General features: G+C 34.3%; 4 protein-coding genes across 4 annotated transcripts; 3 read left to right on the top strand and 1 right to left on the bottom strand.

Moving 5' to 3' along the window:
• Positions 1 to 2,726: 2,726 nt before the first annotated feature.
• Positions 2,727 to 4,685, top strand: LOC108821657 (GDP-mannose transporter GONST5). The gene is given in 5 exon segments (XM_056996925.1): positions 2,727 to 3,099; positions 3,179 to 3,458; positions 3,461 to 3,734; positions 4,012 to 4,243; positions 4,337 to 4,685. Coding segments are annotated over 5 exon segments (1,128 nt in total). The 5' UTR covers positions 2,727 to 2,982; the 3' UTR covers positions 4,562 to 4,685.
• A 501-nt stretch (positions 4,686 to 5,186) lies between these two features.
• Positions 5,187 to 7,115, top strand: LOC108819501 (lysM domain-containing GPI-anchored protein 1-like). The gene is made up of 5 exons (XM_018592551.2): positions 5,187 to 5,990; positions 6,167 to 6,284; positions 6,371 to 6,532; positions 6,613 to 6,644; positions 6,725 to 7,115. The coding sequence occupies exons 1-5, from the start codon at positions 5,345 to 5,347 to the stop codon at positions 6,988 to 6,990; spliced, it is 1,224 nt and encodes a 407-aa protein (XP_018448053.1). The 5' UTR covers positions 5,187 to 5,344; the 3' UTR covers positions 6,991 to 7,115.
• Positions 7,116 to 8,698: 1,583 nt separating this feature from the next.
• Positions 8,699 to 9,863, bottom strand: LOC108822006 (transmembrane emp24 domain-containing protein p24delta5-like). The gene is made up of 4 exons (XM_018595018.2): positions 9,534 to 9,863; positions 9,210 to 9,422; positions 9,054 to 9,130; positions 8,699 to 8,967 (listed from the first exon to the last, which is right to left on the bottom strand). Exons 1-4 carry the CDS (start codon positions 9,744 to 9,746, stop codon positions 8,823 to 8,825), a joined length of 648 nt encoding a protein of 215 aa, XP_018450520.1. The 5' UTR covers positions 9,747 to 9,863; the 3' UTR covers positions 8,699 to 8,822.
• Positions 9,864 to 15,107: 5,244 nt separating this feature from the next.
• LOC108822152 (ethylene-responsive transcription factor ERF012-like) lies at positions 15,108 to 16,170 on the top strand. The gene has a single exon (XM_018595177.2). It carries the CDS (start codon positions 15,280 to 15,282, stop codon positions 15,931 to 15,933), a length of 654 nt encoding a protein of 217 aa, XP_018450679.1. The 5' UTR covers positions 15,108 to 15,279; the 3' UTR covers positions 15,934 to 16,170.
• The last annotated feature ends 2,227 nt before the right edge of the window (positions 16,171 to 18,397 follow it).

Genomic DNA, 18,397 nt, shown 5'->3' with positions numbered 1-18,397 from the left:
TGTTAACTTAAACCAAATTTAGGCCGATAAAACTATACTATCATACCATGTTCGGTTATATGAAAAAATAAAACACCTCTAATTATAATTTCCTGCAGTAGGAGTAATAGGACATCGGCGCGAACGTTGAAGCTCCTACATAATTCCACTAAAAATATGGGTCAAAAATGTTTTGTAGCAAATACATATATGTTATATTCATCTATATAGAATTTATTCTCCACAGAGTCCCATGGAAGATGATGAAACTTAACTACAAATCGAGTCTCTATTTAAGTGTTTCTTTTCATTTTCCTATGCTTCTTATCACCTATATACTTCTGTCACAAACCTGAAAATTGGTAATATTCACATTTTTATTGAAATAAGACTTAACCACGAATAAGATTATCGATCGATATTTCAATTTTGATAACATAATTTCTCTTTTTTCTTTTGATAAATCTTATCGGTTAATTCGATTGACTCCGAAAAGAACGTATTTAGTGCTACATATTAGACTATCCCGAAAACGTAACATACTGTCTAATCTAAATTTAGAATACCTTCTAACTAATGTCATGAGATTGACCGATCATCTGTTATCACCCACCATATAAACTATTTGGACTAAAACTCAAGCTAAAACTAGTCAGATATTGATAATTTAAATAATTTTCCTTTTTCTCTTCTAGTTATGAATGCTAAAGAAATTATCTTGTTAATAATTTATATGATCTTGGTGTTTGTATAGTATAGTTGGATACTATTTCGATAATCTATTTGCATCTAGCATAAAAAAGATGAATATAGAACGTAATTTTGATAAATATAAACACAACTTCATCATGTTCAAGTTTCAGTTAGAAACTCAAAATCAGTTGACTCATGTGTGTTTACATAGATTGATTTGCTTTAGTGCATATATTATTTCCGTGCGAGAATTATTATGTTTGCTTCTCGAATATAAATGGCTATCTCACATCGCATGGGCAAAATCTGCACTATCAAGACCACATATCGCTTCATCTACACTTCTTTCTTCTTTGAGCGAAACAAAATCAGATTTATCTTAGGGTTTGATGAAACTTCTCCCCATTTGCTAATGATCTTGAAAATCGCCAAGTTTAAGTATTCTATTTGTATTCACAAACTTGAAATCACGTGCTCATATATCCAACAAATGGGAATAAGTAATAATTAAAGTTTTGGAGCTAGATTGACCTAATTCATAGAGTTGGGGGGGGGGGGGGGGTGTGATAACATTTACGTGTAGGTCAAGTTTTTGAGCGTTCACGTGATCTAAAGAAAAAGGAGAAGGAACAGACAGGCTTCAATATCAAAGAGCTAAAACAGCCCAACACTTGAAACAAGACATTGACATGTGATGTGATTGTGTAGTGATGAGTTTCAATGTATCATCACTTTTTCAATTAGACCATCCCACATACTTCCTTTATACTATTTGACTCACAGTTATCAAAGTTATTATGTCTTTAACCAATACAAACCGATATGAACCGGTTGGATCGGATTGGTCCGACCTTCTCATACAAGGAAGTCCAGGGTTCAACTTTTTATGCTGATTTTATGTAAACTAAGATATACAGTAAGAGTACTAGAGGATCCGAAGTGGTTAAAATCTAAAATAAAAATTCCTAAAATCAGATGTCTTTAATTACATACTGATACTGTATGTAATTCACTTGTAAAAAAATTACCTAAAACTACCGGAGTGCGGAGTGCTCTGATACGTCGAACCAAAAGAAAAAAATGTTATAATTGTTGGTTGAATTTTTCTTTTTGGGTCGTGGGATTTTAATATTGCAGTTTCTTATTTACAATGTACATACCGTATAAATTCCTTTTCCTAAACACAATGCTATGCCTACAGATAGATATTTTTTTTTTAAAAAAACCAAAATAGATTTCAAGTAGCTGGTTACTGCCTAGTTAACTCGCTACAAGTCTTGCTCACCCACTTCGTGGTAGATAATCCGTGTATCTATACGATCTTATCAATTTTGAGGGAAATAAAAGTAGTCCTACAAGGTTATATACAGAACACATAAAAAGGAACTTTATAATATAGAAAGGTGAAGCAAATTAAAATAAAAACCTAAAAGGAGTGAGCACATGCTAGGAATGGGAATCTTTGGATAGGATTCAAGTCATGTTCTTGTTATTGAAGTTCTGTAGTATGGGCATCATATATCTGTTGGTCACTTTTCTGTTTTCAATTCGAACCTTTTTCTTTTAGTCCTACAGTTTTTTTTGTCAAGCAATTTTAGCATCACATGGGAAAAGACAAGAAAACAATAGGATAAGACCACACTAGCGATCGAGATCAGACGATTTTGTATCTTTTGATCTCTAGAGATATTATTCAATTTAACATTACTCACCAAATTATCTTATTCACAATTCTAAACAAAAATAAATAAATTATAGTATTCATTTAGCATTTATAGTAATTAAACAAATAAGTGATAGACAATAGGATAAAAGTGTTGTTTTTAAAGCGTGTTCGTGTATACTCTGTTTTTCTCAGCGAGTTTGTGCATGCTCTACTGTTTTTCGAGCCTAGAACACTATCAGTTGTTGCCAAGTCTAATGAAGTTTCTCTTCAGTGAAAAATAAGTTTCTACTTTCGGACAAGAGTTAGACTTCTATTTATTTATTTTTATTTCTAAAATTATAGTAAGTTGTAACCACTGAATTGGTTTAATATTCATTATTAAATGACTATAAGCATTAAAGAGGGAAAGTTTCTTTAATCACAAGGAAACCTACGTAGGAGCAAAACATTATTCTCATGGCAACAAGAAAGGGAAACGTTTAACATTGATGAAGAGAAGAGAATCCGAAACAAATCGCATGGAAGCAGAGAGCTTACCGTTACGGCCTTTCCTATTTAGCATCTCCTAAGCCACCTTCCTAAAACGTTCCTCATCTTCTCTCCTCTCAGATTCATTTCGACTGAGTCAGAGAGTGAGAAAAGAAATGATGGAGGAAGGTAGTCTTTGGCATCAATGGAGCATGATCAGATCTCTGTTAGCCATTCTTCAATGGTGGGGTTTCAACGTTACAGTTATCATCATGAACAAATGGATCTTCCAGGTACATAATAACAACTTCTGATACAAAATGAGTTTACGTCTTTTCTAAGACGTTTTTGATTGAAAACATTATGTTGCAGAAACTGGATTTCAAGTTCCCTCTGTCGGTCTCATGCGTTCATTTCATATGTTCATCGATCGGAGCATACATTGTAATCAAAGTCCTGAAGATTAAACCATTGATCGTTGTTGATCCAGAAGATCGATGGAAGAGGATCTTCCCAATGTCATTCGTCTTCTGTATCAACATTGTGTTAGGAAACATCAGTCTTAGATACATCCCTGTCTCTTTTATGCAGACAATCAAATCCTTCACTCCAGCAACAACAGGTTTTTTTTTACAAGACTTGCACAGCAAGAAAACAGTGATCTTTTGTTTCTTGTTCTGATAAGTTCTTTATGTTATTTTTTTTTTCTTGGGAGGGCAGTTGTGTTACAGTGGTTGGTATGGAGGAAATATTTCAATTGGCGTATTTGGGCGTCGTTGGTTCCAATTGTAGGAGGGATTTTTCTGACTTCTATTACAGAACTTAGCTTTAACGTGTTTGGTTTCTGTGCTGCTCTGTTTGGTTGTTTAGCTACCTCTACTAAGACCATTCTTGCTGAATCTCTTCTTCACGGTTACAAATTTGATAGGTCAGTGTTCTGATTCCTTAAGTTTCCGGATATGAGATTTTAGGGTCATAAACATTTTACTAATAATTTTAATAAATATTTTTTTTCATAATTTGTAAACATATGTCTATGTAAATAACCTCTAAAAATTTTAAGGTCAAAACCAATGTTTTAGTGAGTTATGTCCAGTTCCGGTCATGATTAGGTTTCTGATATTTAGTTTCACATGATGTATTTTGAAAGTATGAAACTTAGTGTTTGTTCCCTCCTCGTTGTGAATCTTGTCTCTATGTTTTAGCATCAACACGGTGTACTATATGGCTCCTTTTGCGACAATGATTCTTGGAGTACCGGCGTTTTTACTGGAAGGCAACGGGATATTGGATTGGTTTGAAGCGCACTCTTCTCCATGGTCGGCTCTCATCATGATTTTAAGCTCAGGTGTTGTAGCTTTCTGTCTTAACTTCTCCATCTTCTATGTCATTCACTCCACAACAGCAGTTACATTCAATGTAGCTGGAAACCTTAAGGTAAAATAACGAACAACTCGTAACCCTTTCGGTCTTTTGGCTGTTCCAAACAAATTTTGAAACCTAAACTCATCAGATGTGATGATTTTGTAGGTTGCAGTGGCTGTTCTGGTTTCATGGATGATATTCCGAAACCCGATATCACCGATGAATGGTGTTGGATGTGGAATCACACTCGTGGGATGCACGTTTTATGGATATGTAAGTCATATGCTTTCTCAGCAACAACCTGGAACTCCTAGGACTCCTTGTACACCAAGGAACAAGATGGAACTCCTGATCCCTCTTGTTAATGATAAAGTCGAGGGTAAAGTTTGAACATGCAACGTGTGTAATTGAATTCTTCAAGCCATAGAGCTACTGTTGAAAGCCAAATAAAAAAGAAAAGAAAAAGGATTTAGATTTAATATTGAACATCCTCATTAAAACATGCCCATTTTGTATTCAGTTATACTAATGCTTTCACCTTACTTTTATTAATTCGCTCTGAAATTAATTTATAGAACTTGAAACAATTACGTAACGAAAACTAAGTGGTCAATACATATATTTTTCTTAATCAAGTTGAATGTTTTTCAAAACCGGCTCTTGCTCTAATGTATCACAAGATTTAAACTTAACCAGTTAAGCCATTTTTAGGTTTCTAAAATATTATGTAGCTCTCTGCTCTCCCAAAGTAAAGAATATTAGTTAGCTCAAAGAAGATTCTTTGCTTTCGCTCCTCTAAAAAGTAAAATGGGCCTTTTTAAGTGGGCCTCAGCCTTAAAGTCATTAATTTACCGCAATATCCTTCTTCCGGTTTTCTCATTCATGGCAACGGGTTGTCTTTAACCGGTCAAACGAGTTACAGAGAAAAGGGCAAATCAGTCACAACAAACATCTGTCATGTCTCGGAGATCGAACCTTCTCTGTTCACTCTGTACAACACACTTGTCTACTACTCTCTCTCTCTCTCTCCTCCATTTCAAAAAAGTTTCTACTTTTCTTCTGACTCTCACTCTCTCTCCTCAACAAGAAAGAAGAAGAAGAAAGATTCTCTCTCTACAAAACTCCTGAGACTTCTTACTCTGTCCATTGTTCTGTAATAGAAAGATAGAGAGCATGAGAGAGATTGTCCTTCTCCTCCTAGCTTCGAGCTTACTCTCCACATCAACAACGGCTAAATCAACCATCGAGCCGTGCTCGAGCAACGACACGTGCAACTCCTTACTCGGCTACACCCTCTACACCGACCTCAAAGTCTCGGAAGTAGCGTCCCTCTTCCAAACAGACCCAATCTCCCTCCTCCTCGCCAACGCCATCGACATCTCCTACCCTGACGTCGAGAACCACATCCTCCCTTCCAACCTCTTCCTCAAAATCCCCCTCACCTGCTCCTGCCTCGACGGCATCCGTAAATCACTCTCCACGCGCTACAAGACCCGCCCTTCCGACACGCTAGCTTCCATCGCCGGCTCCGTCTACGGCGGTCTGGTCTCCGCCGAGCAGATCCAGGAGGCTAACTCGGTTGCTGATCCGTCGTTGCTCGATGTCGGGACGAGTCTTGTTGTCCCTCTCCCTTGCGCTTGCTTCAACGGGAGTGATGATTCTTTGCCTGCGGTTTATCTGTCGTATGTGGTGAGAGGGGTTGATACGTTGGCGGGGATAGCGAGGAGGTATGAGACTACTGTTTCTGATTTGATGAATGTGAATGCTATGGGTGCTCCTGATGTTAGCTCCGGTGATATCCTCGCCGTTCCTTTGTCAGGTCAGGTCTATAAAGTTATGATCTTTATAGTAGTTTCTATTGTTAGTTTAATAGTTAGTTAATGTTTCTCTAATTGTCGTGCGTTGGTGTGAGTTTTGAGCTGCCAAAAAGTTTGCATCTTTGTGTTTGGTTGCTGAGCTCTGTTTTAATGATTGGTTATGTATATTCTTCATCAGCTTGTGCTTCAAACTTCCCCAAGTATGCTTCGGATTTCGGATTGATAGTTCCAAATGGTAGCTACGCTCTAGCCGCAGGTCACTGCGTGCAATGCAGCTGCGCGCTTGGGAGCCGCAGGTAAAAACAATATCCAAAATCATCCTTCCTTCTCTCAAGCTAATGTTAAATTGGTTGTGGTGTGTGTTTGTGTTTGCGTGATGCAGTTTGTATTGTGAGCCTGCTTCTTTAGCCGTATCTTGCTCGAGTATGCAGTGTAGAAACAGCAACCTCATGCTCGGTAACATCACTGTTCAGCAGAGTAGCGCTGGCTGTAATGTAACGACTTGTGATTACAATGGTTTCGCTAACGGCACCATCTTGACCATGTAAGTTTAACTTACACATTACCTTAAACCTCTCTTATCACAAGACTTTTAACCATCTCTTTCTCTCCTGATTTTTGCAGGCTGTCTAACTCTCTACAACCACGGTGTCCCGGTAAGTTTTACATATCTGTTTCATAGAAGAAACCACCTGCTAGAATCGTCCGGTCCTAATGTGATATATATCAAATGCAGGGCCTCAACGATTTGCGCCGCTTCTAGCTCCACCTGACACTGTTCCTAAGGATCTAATGTATGCACCGGCGCCTTCACCGGATTATGATGGTCCAGGATTCATAGCAGCTTCACCAGGATCGTTTGTGATTCCTCCAGGTGGTGGTTCCTTGCCGGGTAACCCTGCTAATGGTCCAGCTGGAAGCATCTCAACCGCCACTTTCTCCTCTCTTAGCTATTTCTTTATCACGTGTCTCATCTCCATCTCCTTTGTCTTCTCATGTTGATTCAACAACAACAATTTGTTTATTTTTCCGCGCATTAAAACTCCTTTTTCACTGTTGAACAACTACATTTTTCTACTCCAAGAGAGATCAATCAAAACACAAACACAATGTGATTTGTACACAAACTCAATGATCTCTAACTAGGCTTGTGGGTTCGGTTAGTACGGAATTGGGTATTTCGGTTCTATATAAATCTTATCGAATTAACTCAGAATAAAGTTTGGTCTGGTTAGTTCGGTTTTCAAAAATCCTACAAAGTTATTGGTTTCGGTTAGATTTTGGTTTAATTTGTTAAAACTTCAAATAAATTCGATTAGCTTCAGTTAACTTCGATTAGTTTGGTTCAGTTATTTCAGTTAATTTGGTTCAGATTTTGGTAGGGTTTATGTATAATTTTCTTTTTAAGCCAAATCGATTGCTGAACCCAAAACCGAGGTTTTCTAGAAAACCTACCGAATCAAACCGAATTTCTAACAGAGATTTTGGTTCGGTTCAAAACCCCAGCCCTATCTCTAAATATAGATATATAATGTTTCAAAGAAGATATAAATGAAATGTGACTGTAACCGGTTGACTCTACAATCATTGAGATTTTCCCTCTTTTCGAAGGTGGGAGGGAATCTGCGATGTTACTAAACATAGCAAAGTATCCTTCAATTTCAAGCCAAAGTCTTTAGATGAGTTTCTTCTTGTGGACATAACGCTTCAGGTACCATATTTGTACACCTGCAACGGAAAGGTAAACCCCAAGTGACATTATACTGAACCAAGACACTCTTGCGTTGGTTGCTTCACTCACTTCTCGAATCTCACATTCCCTGCATCCAAAATTTGCTTGTCTGATTGTCTTACTTCAAGAGATGTAGCGAAAGAGTTAGAGATGTACATGTTCTTTATATAATCGATGTTCTCACGAATCGCCTGCACTAATCCCTCAAGTCTCGTTAGCTGAAGCTCAACACCCTGCAAAAAAACAATACACATTCGGGTGGTGGTTCCTTGCCGGGTAACCCTGCTAATGGTCCAGCTGGAAGCATCTCAACTGCCACTGTCTCCTCTCTTAGCTACTTCTTTATCATGTTTCTTATCTCCGTCTCTTCCTTATCCTTTGTCTTCTCATCTTGATTCATCAACAACAACAATTTGTTTATTTTTATGAGCATTAAAACTCCTTTTTCACTGTTGCACAACTACTTTTTTATACTCCAACAGAGATTAATCAAAACACAATGGTGAGCTGTGCACAAACACAAGGATATCTAACTATGATCTCTAACTAAGCTTGCGGCGGGGTTCGGTTAGTTTGGATAATTTGATTTGATATAAATTTTACCGAATTAACTTGAAATAAAATTCGGTTTGGTTACTTCAGATTTTGAATATCTTACAAAGAAAATATCACAAAGTTATTGATTTCGGTTAGATTTTGGTTTAAATTTGTTAAAATTTCAGATAATTGATTTATTTCAGTTAAATTATGTAGTTTTGTTCAGATATTTCGCATAGTTTGATTCAGGTATTTTGGTTAAATTTGGTTCGGATTTTGGTCGGATTTGTGTACAATTTTTTTTAAAAAGAAAACCAAATCGATTGTTGAACAAAAAACCGAATTTTTCTACAAAACCTACCGAATCAAACCGAATTTCAGAGATTTCAGTTCGGTTCAAAATCCCAAGCCTATCTCTAAATATCGATATAAATCTGAAAGAAAATAAAAAATGAAAATGTAATTGTAACCAGTTAACTCTACAATTTTGAGTTTTTCCCTAAAGATGGGAATCTGTGATGTTACTAAACATAGCAAAGTATCCTTCAACTTCAAACCAAAGTCTTTAGATAAGTTTCTTCTTGTAGAAATATCGCTTCAGGTACCATATCTGTACACCCGCAACGGAAAGGCAAACCCCAAGTGACATTATACTGAACCAAGCCACTCTTGCGTTGGTTGCTTCACTCACTTCTCGCATCTCCCCTTCCCTGTTGTTATACATCACTACTTTTTATGTTCCAACTCTGATTGTTATACTTCAAGAGATGCGGCGAAAGAGTTAGAAGAGACGTACCTGTTCTTTATATAATTAATGTTCTCACGGATCGCCTGCACTAACCCCTCAAGTCTTGTTAACTGAAGGTCAACACCCTACAAAAAACCAATACACATTCACAACGATGTAGCACACACATCAGAAAGAGGAGATGCAATGTAATGTTAAACTTGCCTCGATCTTTTCCTTTTTAGCAACAGAGTCCCAATCTTTGGTGGCGATACCAGTCTTCCAATCAATCCCAAGTGTCAACGGATTAGGTAGCGGATGACTTGAATCAACTGAGAAACAAGCCAAGTAGTTTCCCGTTTCTTGCGTCGTGAACGCAAACTGACCATGCGTTACGTTCTCTTGGTGATGAAGATCGTTCCCATATGGAGATGTTACCTACAACAAACAAACCATAAGTCTTAACAATGATGATTGCTCTTGATCCGTACTAAATCTACCGATAGAAAGTTCACAACTTTTAAAACTCAATCCAATACGACGACGTACCTTAGCAGAAACAGCAGGCGTGTTTCCAGGGTTCTGCTCATCGACGACGTAGTAATCAGCCAAAACGACGACGTTACTCTGTATCTCCTCTGAGACGCACTTTGTCCCTCCCGTTGCCGGAATCGTCAGCCATATAGCTTCTCCGTGATTAATCGTCAGCAGAAACAGCAGCAACACCGCCGTTGAAATCGCAAAGATTCCTCTGATCGCCATCGGAAAGCTACGACGGGTCTTCTTCTTCACCAAGTCTAAGCGCAACAAGAGAAAGTCAAAGTCCCTTCCAAAACCAGACCAAACTAAAAGAGAAAGAGAGAGTTCACGAGCACGTGGGGGTCTTTGCACGACGCGAAGTGACTTGCTTCAACGTGGAATCAGCCAATCAGGTTGTGAATAATTGTCGACGTGGCGTGTCTTTAACGGAGGTGGCGCGTCATCGATTGATCTCGCTTACCTTCTGAATGGTTAAGAGGGTTCCGTTTGGTGGGATAACAACAAATTTTTAAGATTGGACCCACGATTATTTCTTCGGCCCATACAAAATTCATAAATGGGCTTGAAGAACCTTCCCGCCTCGCTATTATTTGTCATTTTCTGTTTTGTTTTCTACGCCTGATTGGATGAATCATGAACATGGTTTTTTTTTCTCTGCGAGTTTGAACGATCACAACGTAAAATACAAATATTGAATAAAAGGAAATCTTTATTCTTGCAATATGAACAACTATGAATGAGTCTTTTTTGTTGTTTACGAAACATACATATATGTATGAGGTATATATCATGTTTTATGTCCCCACCTCGGTTTTAACTTTTTCAAAACCGACTAAATCATAGATCTGAATATACAAATAAAAGATTTGGTGGTTATTAAAATTGTCCCACATTGAAACTTAGATATTTTTGGAGAGATATATAAATATGTGGTAATTCTCTATACTCTTATGTTTGCTTTTGAGTGTAAGGTATGGGACAATTAGATTCGTATATTGACAAGATTCTTCTTGTTATGACATGAAACTACAAGTGTTAATATTCAAAAAGTGAAACTGAAAGAAACCACGATCAAGATGCTTCTTTAACATCATGCAAACGCATACTTTTTGCTGGAAAGCTGACAAAATTTGCCCATATTCTCTCATTTAGAGAGTTTTTGCGTAAAACCAAAGTGTGAAATCTCAAGACGAAGAGAACAAAAGTACCACCTCATGATTGATTAGTCGTAAGCTTTGTGAGGAAGTCAAGGCTGTCCACATAGAACATGTCACCTCCCATTCTTTTCTCACAGAAGATCATGTGCATCTTTGCGCGTCCTAAAGCTATATATGCTTTTATTATTTCTTAAATCTATATATATGCTTGCTTTCTCCTTTACAATTGTTTATACAAATCTTAGCATATAGTATATTGATTAGGAGTGAGTTTGACGAGAGATAACGCGGTTTGGTTTCGGGTAGCAACGAGACAGATTGAGAACAGCTGTAATTTGAAGTCACTCTCTTATCTATCTATAGCAATATATGGCATCATCATCTTCTCCCACTCTTCTTACTTCACTCTTTCTTCTCATTTCTCACCATATATTATTTTCTTTGGACTTTTGTTACATTATTCATCAGATATTAATCTAGACTTTGTGACACAATACAGTAATAAATATTTTAACGAAAATATGATCAATGATAAAATTGACGAGTTTAACTGACATATACAAAAACAAATAGAAGTTGTTTTCTTACAGTGGTTTAACTGAAAATTTATTAATAGAAGTTGTTTACAGTAAAATACTAGTATCAGACATATACAAAAACAAATAGAAGTTGTTTTATTATAGTGGTTTAACTGAAAATTTATTAATACATCTATACTATTAAAACTGAAGTACAAATAAAAAATAACCATTACTTTTTCTAAATATTTACAGGAAATGCCACTGCTCCTAAACCTAAAATAATTAAATCTCGAGAAGGGCTTTGCTATTGGATATGGTTGACTTGAAGCCCATCATATTTATTTTTTGTCACTGGATCATATCTAACACTTAAACATATTTGCACTTCATATCCATATGATATACGTATAATTATGACTTATGAGAATAATTTGCACTTTCGACTATGATGCCTTACAAGTTGAGCATGATACGCAAATATAACTTACGATATTGATGACCTCCGTACATTACATATATGGTCATGTTTTGGTCTTTATGTATTTAAATCATTCGGTTAAAGTAACCAACCGGTTTTGATCAAAAAAGGTAATCAACCGGTTTTGGCTTTTATAATCATTCACTTTTTACGTACAAATGACTAACACCTTTTTGGTTGTATACAATAAATAGAATCTATATTATTAAAACAAAGGTACAAATTAGGTTTGGTTTGTGTTTGGAAACATAGATAACATTTTTTAAAAAATGTTTGTTTGGAAATTTAGATAGCAGTTTAAAAAAAAATATGTTTGTTTGAAAACACTAATATCAGTTTAAAAAGATAGGTTTGTTTGGAAACATAAATATCAGTATAAAAGGATATAATATTGTTTGAAAACATAAATATCAGTATATAAAGAAAAAAATGAATTTATGTTATTAAAAAATTATAAATCTATTATATTATGAGAAACTATCTATTTATGTCAACTTTAAAATATACGAGAATGAAGTAATCTAATTATCTAAAAATATCATTTGTCTAAAACAATCATAAAACAAAATTTAAACTTTATAAACATATTTCAAATCAAAATATAGTTTAAAGTTGATTTAGAATATAAATATATTTAAAATTTTATTTTTACTAAAATATTTTCCAATAACCATTATTAAAAAATGTTTTCAATATATGTGATTATTGAAAATATAATATATGTGATTAATTTATATGATAGTACATATGAAATACTATTAATTATATGTTTCATGTGTTTTAAAGGAAAAAAATAGATTGTGAATTAGGGGTGGGCATTTGGGTACCTATTTTGGTTTAGTTTATGTCTGTTTGGGTTTCGGGTTTTCAGTGTCAAAAATTTCAGTCCCATTTGGATATTTCTAAATTTTGGTTTGGATTCGATTTGGATCTTTGCGGGTTTGTTCAGGTTTGGATAACCCATTTAAATTCATTATATACTTTAAATTTCTAAAAATATATAAACAAAATAATATATTACATATAAATTTGAATAGCATATATCAGAATATGTGAACTTAACATATAATTTTTTTTGATTTAAATATTTAGATGGAGAATTAATAACTATTTAAGTATTTTTGGTCATTTGAGTATATTTTAACTATTTTAGATATTTACATTTGACTATTTATATATATATATATATTCAATTATTTAAACCAACTTATAAGTACCATATATATTCTGGATGTTTTTATATACATTAAGTCTAAAAATAATATATATATATATATTTCGAATACATTCAGATATCTGAAATATTTCGATTCGGATCGGATTCGGTTTCAGTTCTCTAAATACCAAAATTTTGATATTTAATCAATTTCGGTTTGGGTTTTGTATTTCCCTTTTGGATCGGAATCAGTTCAATTTTTTAGATTCGGATTTTTTTCCCAGCTCTAATATTGACATGAAAAATAACATCTTTTAGAAAAATATATACCCGCACGGGCGTGCGGGTCAAAATCTAGTTTCTATTATAAGAGCCGAGTTTAGAGTCCAGATAGTTAGTACGGTATAGATATAATCGCAAGTCATAAATCCTTATAAAACAACTCAGAATATTCTGTAAATTTTTATAAAAAAATAAACTATCGGTTATAAAATTGTTTATGTAATATATTGCAGAAATTATAATAGAATATTATACTAACGTTGAACAAAGATTAAAAAAGAAATCATTGTGACGCCGCATATACATGGCGGGTTTAAAACCATACACGTTTGGGACTTAGATAGTTAGAATAATTCGCTTTGGTAGACGTCAATCTAAGAATGTGGCTTTTGGAAAGCATAATTAACCATATATTTTGAGTGGGAAGAACATTTACTCTGGTTTCAGTTTTTTGTTGTGCCAATCTTAAAAATCAGCTTGACTTCTTTTATTCTAATTACTGTTTAAACATAGTAAAACATATTTACTATTATTCTTTTTCGTTAGGTTAGTGCAGAGTTAAGAAGTTGAGCTGATTTCTGTTTTTTGTTTTGTTTTGTTTAACTCCACTTCATCCACTTTAATTTTCTCTCATTACTTAACACTATCCAATCATACTCTAGTAAAGTTTTATTAACTGAAACAAACGATAAAATATTACAACAAAGAACATTTATGTGCATGTTGAGACTTTACCGTCAAGCTTTTTGATGAATAAGACAAGTATTAACTTGAGAGTTGAGATTAGACCTCATGTTTTAATCCGTAAACGTACACTCCATAACTAACCATCTCTTTCTTTCTTTCTTTACTAAACCATCCATCTCTTTCTTGGAAAGATCGTATATGACTTAACGCGTTAAATGTAGCTGTAATCTATAATCTCCTGACAGTGGTGATAGTCAATACTATAATCTCCTGACCTGCAATGAAAATAACTCTAAAAGAAAATTGATGTCTCAATCAATGAATATTGTATTTAGTAGAATCACTTCTCGTCGTTCTCGATTTGCTCATCAAGTGGTTTCCGATTTCCGTACGCTATATAGTATTTTGTTTTTGAATAAAACTATATAGTATTATACTATTCCTAGCAATATTGGCTCCACTCACTAATTATTCTTTGGACAAATGTCAATAGACGCAGTGGTGATCCAGTAGTTTCCATTATAACATAATTTAACATGTTGATCCAGACCAAGGATCTATTTCCTTTTAGTGTAAAATTATTACTTCCACATATATGGTCATATGGATATGGATCCATTGTTTACGACCTATTTAAATATCCGAGAAAATGTCTATACATAAATTACACCTCTCAGTTAAAAATTAAATATGTATCTTTAACTTTAGTAGATCCAGATTTAACCATTTTGATTTTTTTTAAAAAGAAGTTTTTTTATAAAGATAAGATTAAACAAATTATGTTTTCCTATAATGGATAAATGTTTACGTAATAGTATACCGATTGACATCTGTATATATATAGTTTCCTCTAAATTTCAAGATTCTTAGTTATTCTATTTTGAGTAACAAGTAACATTACAGAAAATTAATAAGAAGATGCAAATCTAGCAAAAAGGCTAAAAGAAAACCATGTTCACAGTTCAAGAAAAGAAAAAAAGAAGAAAAAAGCCATGTTCACGTTCTTTGTTCGAACTTTGAACACTTAATATGCATCCAAATTCGAAATAAATAATTAGATTCGAAAGATAAAAATAATTATTTTAAAATGAGAAAGAATCAAATTTGTATTAATGACGATTGACGATTGACAGTTTGCTATGATAAACGAAAAAAATAGAAGAAAAACATCTGTCATGCACCAAAATGTCACATTCATACACAATAAACCATACTATCACATTTGACCCTATTTTAGATCTATATCAAATAATAGTATTCCTCCCCTCGTCTCCCATACCCCTTCATATCAATCTACCTCTATATATAATCTGGACCATATAATCTCCTCACCTCACATTAACACTCATCCAAAAATCAATATCCAACACCAACAGCAATAAGAACTCAAGAACAATCTCCTCATCGCTTGATAAATACCACATTGTCCAATCAACCTACGTAGTCTCTGATCAATACACACAACAACATTACAATGGTGAAGCAAGAACTCAAGATCAAGAAGGAAATGTCTTTGTCTTCACCATCTCAGTCTTCACCTTCTTCGTCTTCTCCTAAGATTAAGAAGAATAAAATTAAGAAGTACAAAGGAGTGAGGATGAGAAGTTGGGGATCATGGGTGTCTGAGATTAGGGCACCAAATAAAAAGACAAGGATTTGGTTGGGCTCTTACTCAACAGCTGAAGCAGCAGCTAGGGCTTATGATGTTGCACTCTTGTGTCTCAAAGGCCCTCAAGCCAATCTCAACTTCCCTAGTTCTGCTTCTTCTCATCATCTATTAGATGAAATGACCATTTTGTCCCCTAAATCCATCCAAAAAATTGCCGCTCAAGCTGCAAACAATTCATCTGATCTTTTTGCCCTTTCTTCATCAGCTGTCTCGTCACCGTCCGATCATGATCATCATCCTGATGATGACGGCATGCAATCTTTGATAGGGTCTTTCGTGGAGAATCATGTGTCTTTGATGAATCCATCATCATCGTGGTATGATAATGAACATAACGGGATGTTCTTCTTCGACGATGGAGCTCCGTTTAATTACTCTCCTCCATTGAACTCGACGACGAATATGGTCGATGCGTACTTCTACGAAGATGCTGATATTCCACTTTGGAGTTTCAGTTGATCCGACGGTCCAGAATACATACTTTACAATTTTTATCATTTATAAATTCTTTTTATTTATTAGTTAATATACATTTAACAAAAAGTTATGATAACTACTCGTAATTATACTTTTTTTTTGAGTTAGTCGTAATTATACTTTTCAAGCTGTTTGTTTCTTGGAGAGAATGGACGACGAATATGATAACTTACTGTAATAAAGTTGAAACTATTATATATTTATATGTCAATACTGCAATACGTTTGCGAGTAAAAGAGGTGGGTGGTCTAGAAAGATCACATGAAAAAAAAAAAAGCAATGCGTTCGAAGAAGCTTTTTTCTTCTTTTTCAAAGAAAAAAAAGAAGAAGAAGCCTTTTTCTCATTTCTTTGACTTCTTCATGTGACTTTTCCTTTTAGTTAAGTTTTATTAATGTAAAGCGTGTTGTATCATATAAAGTTTATATATTTTTTTTTGTTAAAAAAAAATCAATTTATTTACTTATGTATATGTCACAAGTGGCGAGTAACTACCAAAATCTAGTGATTTTGCAACCCAACAGATTATCTTTGCATTGAATTTCTTATTTTGGTAATAAACAATCATTAGTTAAAAGACATTGTTGATAATGGTAAAGTTAATTAGATGATAGTGGTAGAGTTTTTTGATATATAAAAATTATTTGTTAGTTAGATACTTAGATGTGAGCAAATTAAACTTTTTTCCCGATGTCTCTTCCTAAATCATTACTTGTTTGATTAAAAAATCTATTATGTATATTTAGAGGAATACATAATAGATTTTCATTACTATCTATATTCAGAGGAATCTCAATGTTTCATGTGCCGTGGAAAAGGTTGGTATGTCAAATAATGCACACATTGCTTTGGGGACAAAGTTCATGTCTTTGAAAAATGAACTATTTTATTAAAATGAAATATTCTTTTTATAAAGTTTATTTTTCTGTTTTCGTCTTGCTCTTTTATGGAGGTACAACAGAATCGCAGTTACGTTATATGATAAAATAGTCATTTATATGATTTACTATTATAACCACTTCAAACTGATTTTAAATGATCCAGTCCCATGAAAGTGAAATTGATTGCAATTTTGGTTTATAATATAATAGTAGCTAGTATAATAGTAAGAAACCTTGCCTTATTTTCTCGTAGGATTTGATAGGACATTGATATGACTCCTATCGCTTCTACATGGAATCTACTTTTGTAGATTGTATAGCATTTCTTTGTCAAAAAAGGGACATCTAAACTCCAGTACTTGGGATTGAACATTAAAGCCGCATGACTTTTATCCTGCTTGACACTTTTTTGTAATGTGGGCTGCAGCGTCCATGGGCTTTTTGGAGTTAACTGAACCCTACTTACGTGTACCTATAAAAGTTACGTTAAGACTTTATAGCCCTTTCAACCTTCCCCAATATTAGTAGTCTAGTAGAATAAATGGGCTTATGAGTTGTATTGAGCATAGAAATAGGTAATATTGATCGGGTACAATTAGGGCTTTCTTAAATATATATAAACTGGACGGACCTCTTTATTTTCAGCTTGTAACATATGCAATGGTCTGGCTTTCGAATTTTATTGGGCAATGATGCGATAAGAGAACTCCAATTTTGAATCACGAAATATATAGTGTTTAATTAATCACTCGATAGAAAAAGTAGCAAATAGGTAAGCTTGTGATGATGTTTCTTACGCTCTACTTAGCTAAAGTGTTGTTTGATATATTACATATATATGTAAGCAAACAAAAAAGTCATACAACAGAACGAATCATTATGATCATGCTTACTGCCATTACTGCTTAGGATAATATATAGACCGAAGGAAAGTCAAAATAGTCGACTAGATTAGGTTCGTGTCTTTGCTCAACCAGTTATTTCCTTCTTGTAATAATTCTGATTCTGAAAATTGGTGGCGGGAGACAGGTTGGTTTATCATTCACTTACGTATTGAACAAGAAAATTTTATTTTTTCTTGTAACCACAGAATAATAAATATTTAGTCATCTTTCGTAGAATTAGACAACGCATTGTTTTGTTTTTGGTCGCTTTCAAAAATCAGTAGCTACCATAACCAAACATGCGATGCCAAGCTTTGCAGTCCAAACACTTGTCTATTGAGAAAATAGACCTTTTAGCAAAGAATTAGCTAGTAAAATTAAGATAGTAGTTTATATACATGTATAATTGGATTAAAGTTAGGGGTCATGTGCTATGTCTTTTACCAAACCCCGTTGTCCACTTACTTCTATAAGCCATATACCTTAATCATGCGCCTTGGAAAACTTTTTCTAATACAAATACTTACAAAGGCATATATATAATATATGGAAATATATCTCTACGATCTCCTTAGCATGGGTGACGGGATCTTAAACTATAATGTCAACATTAAATCATAAACACAATATACATGTGTCCTAATTGATGTTTAATGTGTGTTGCAGAAAAATCACAATTCAAT

Source organism: Raphanus sativus, unplaced genomic scaffold (genome assembly GCF_000801105.2).
Source record: "Raphanus sativus cultivar WK10039 unplaced genomic scaffold, ASM80110v3 Scaffold0430, whole genome shotgun sequence".
NCBI lineage: Eukaryota > Viridiplantae > Streptophyta > Magnoliopsida > Brassicales > Brassicaceae > Raphanus > Raphanus sativus.
The sequence above is the reverse complement of the archived record's forward strand: the minus strand, read 5'-3'. Positions and strand labels throughout refer to the sequence as shown.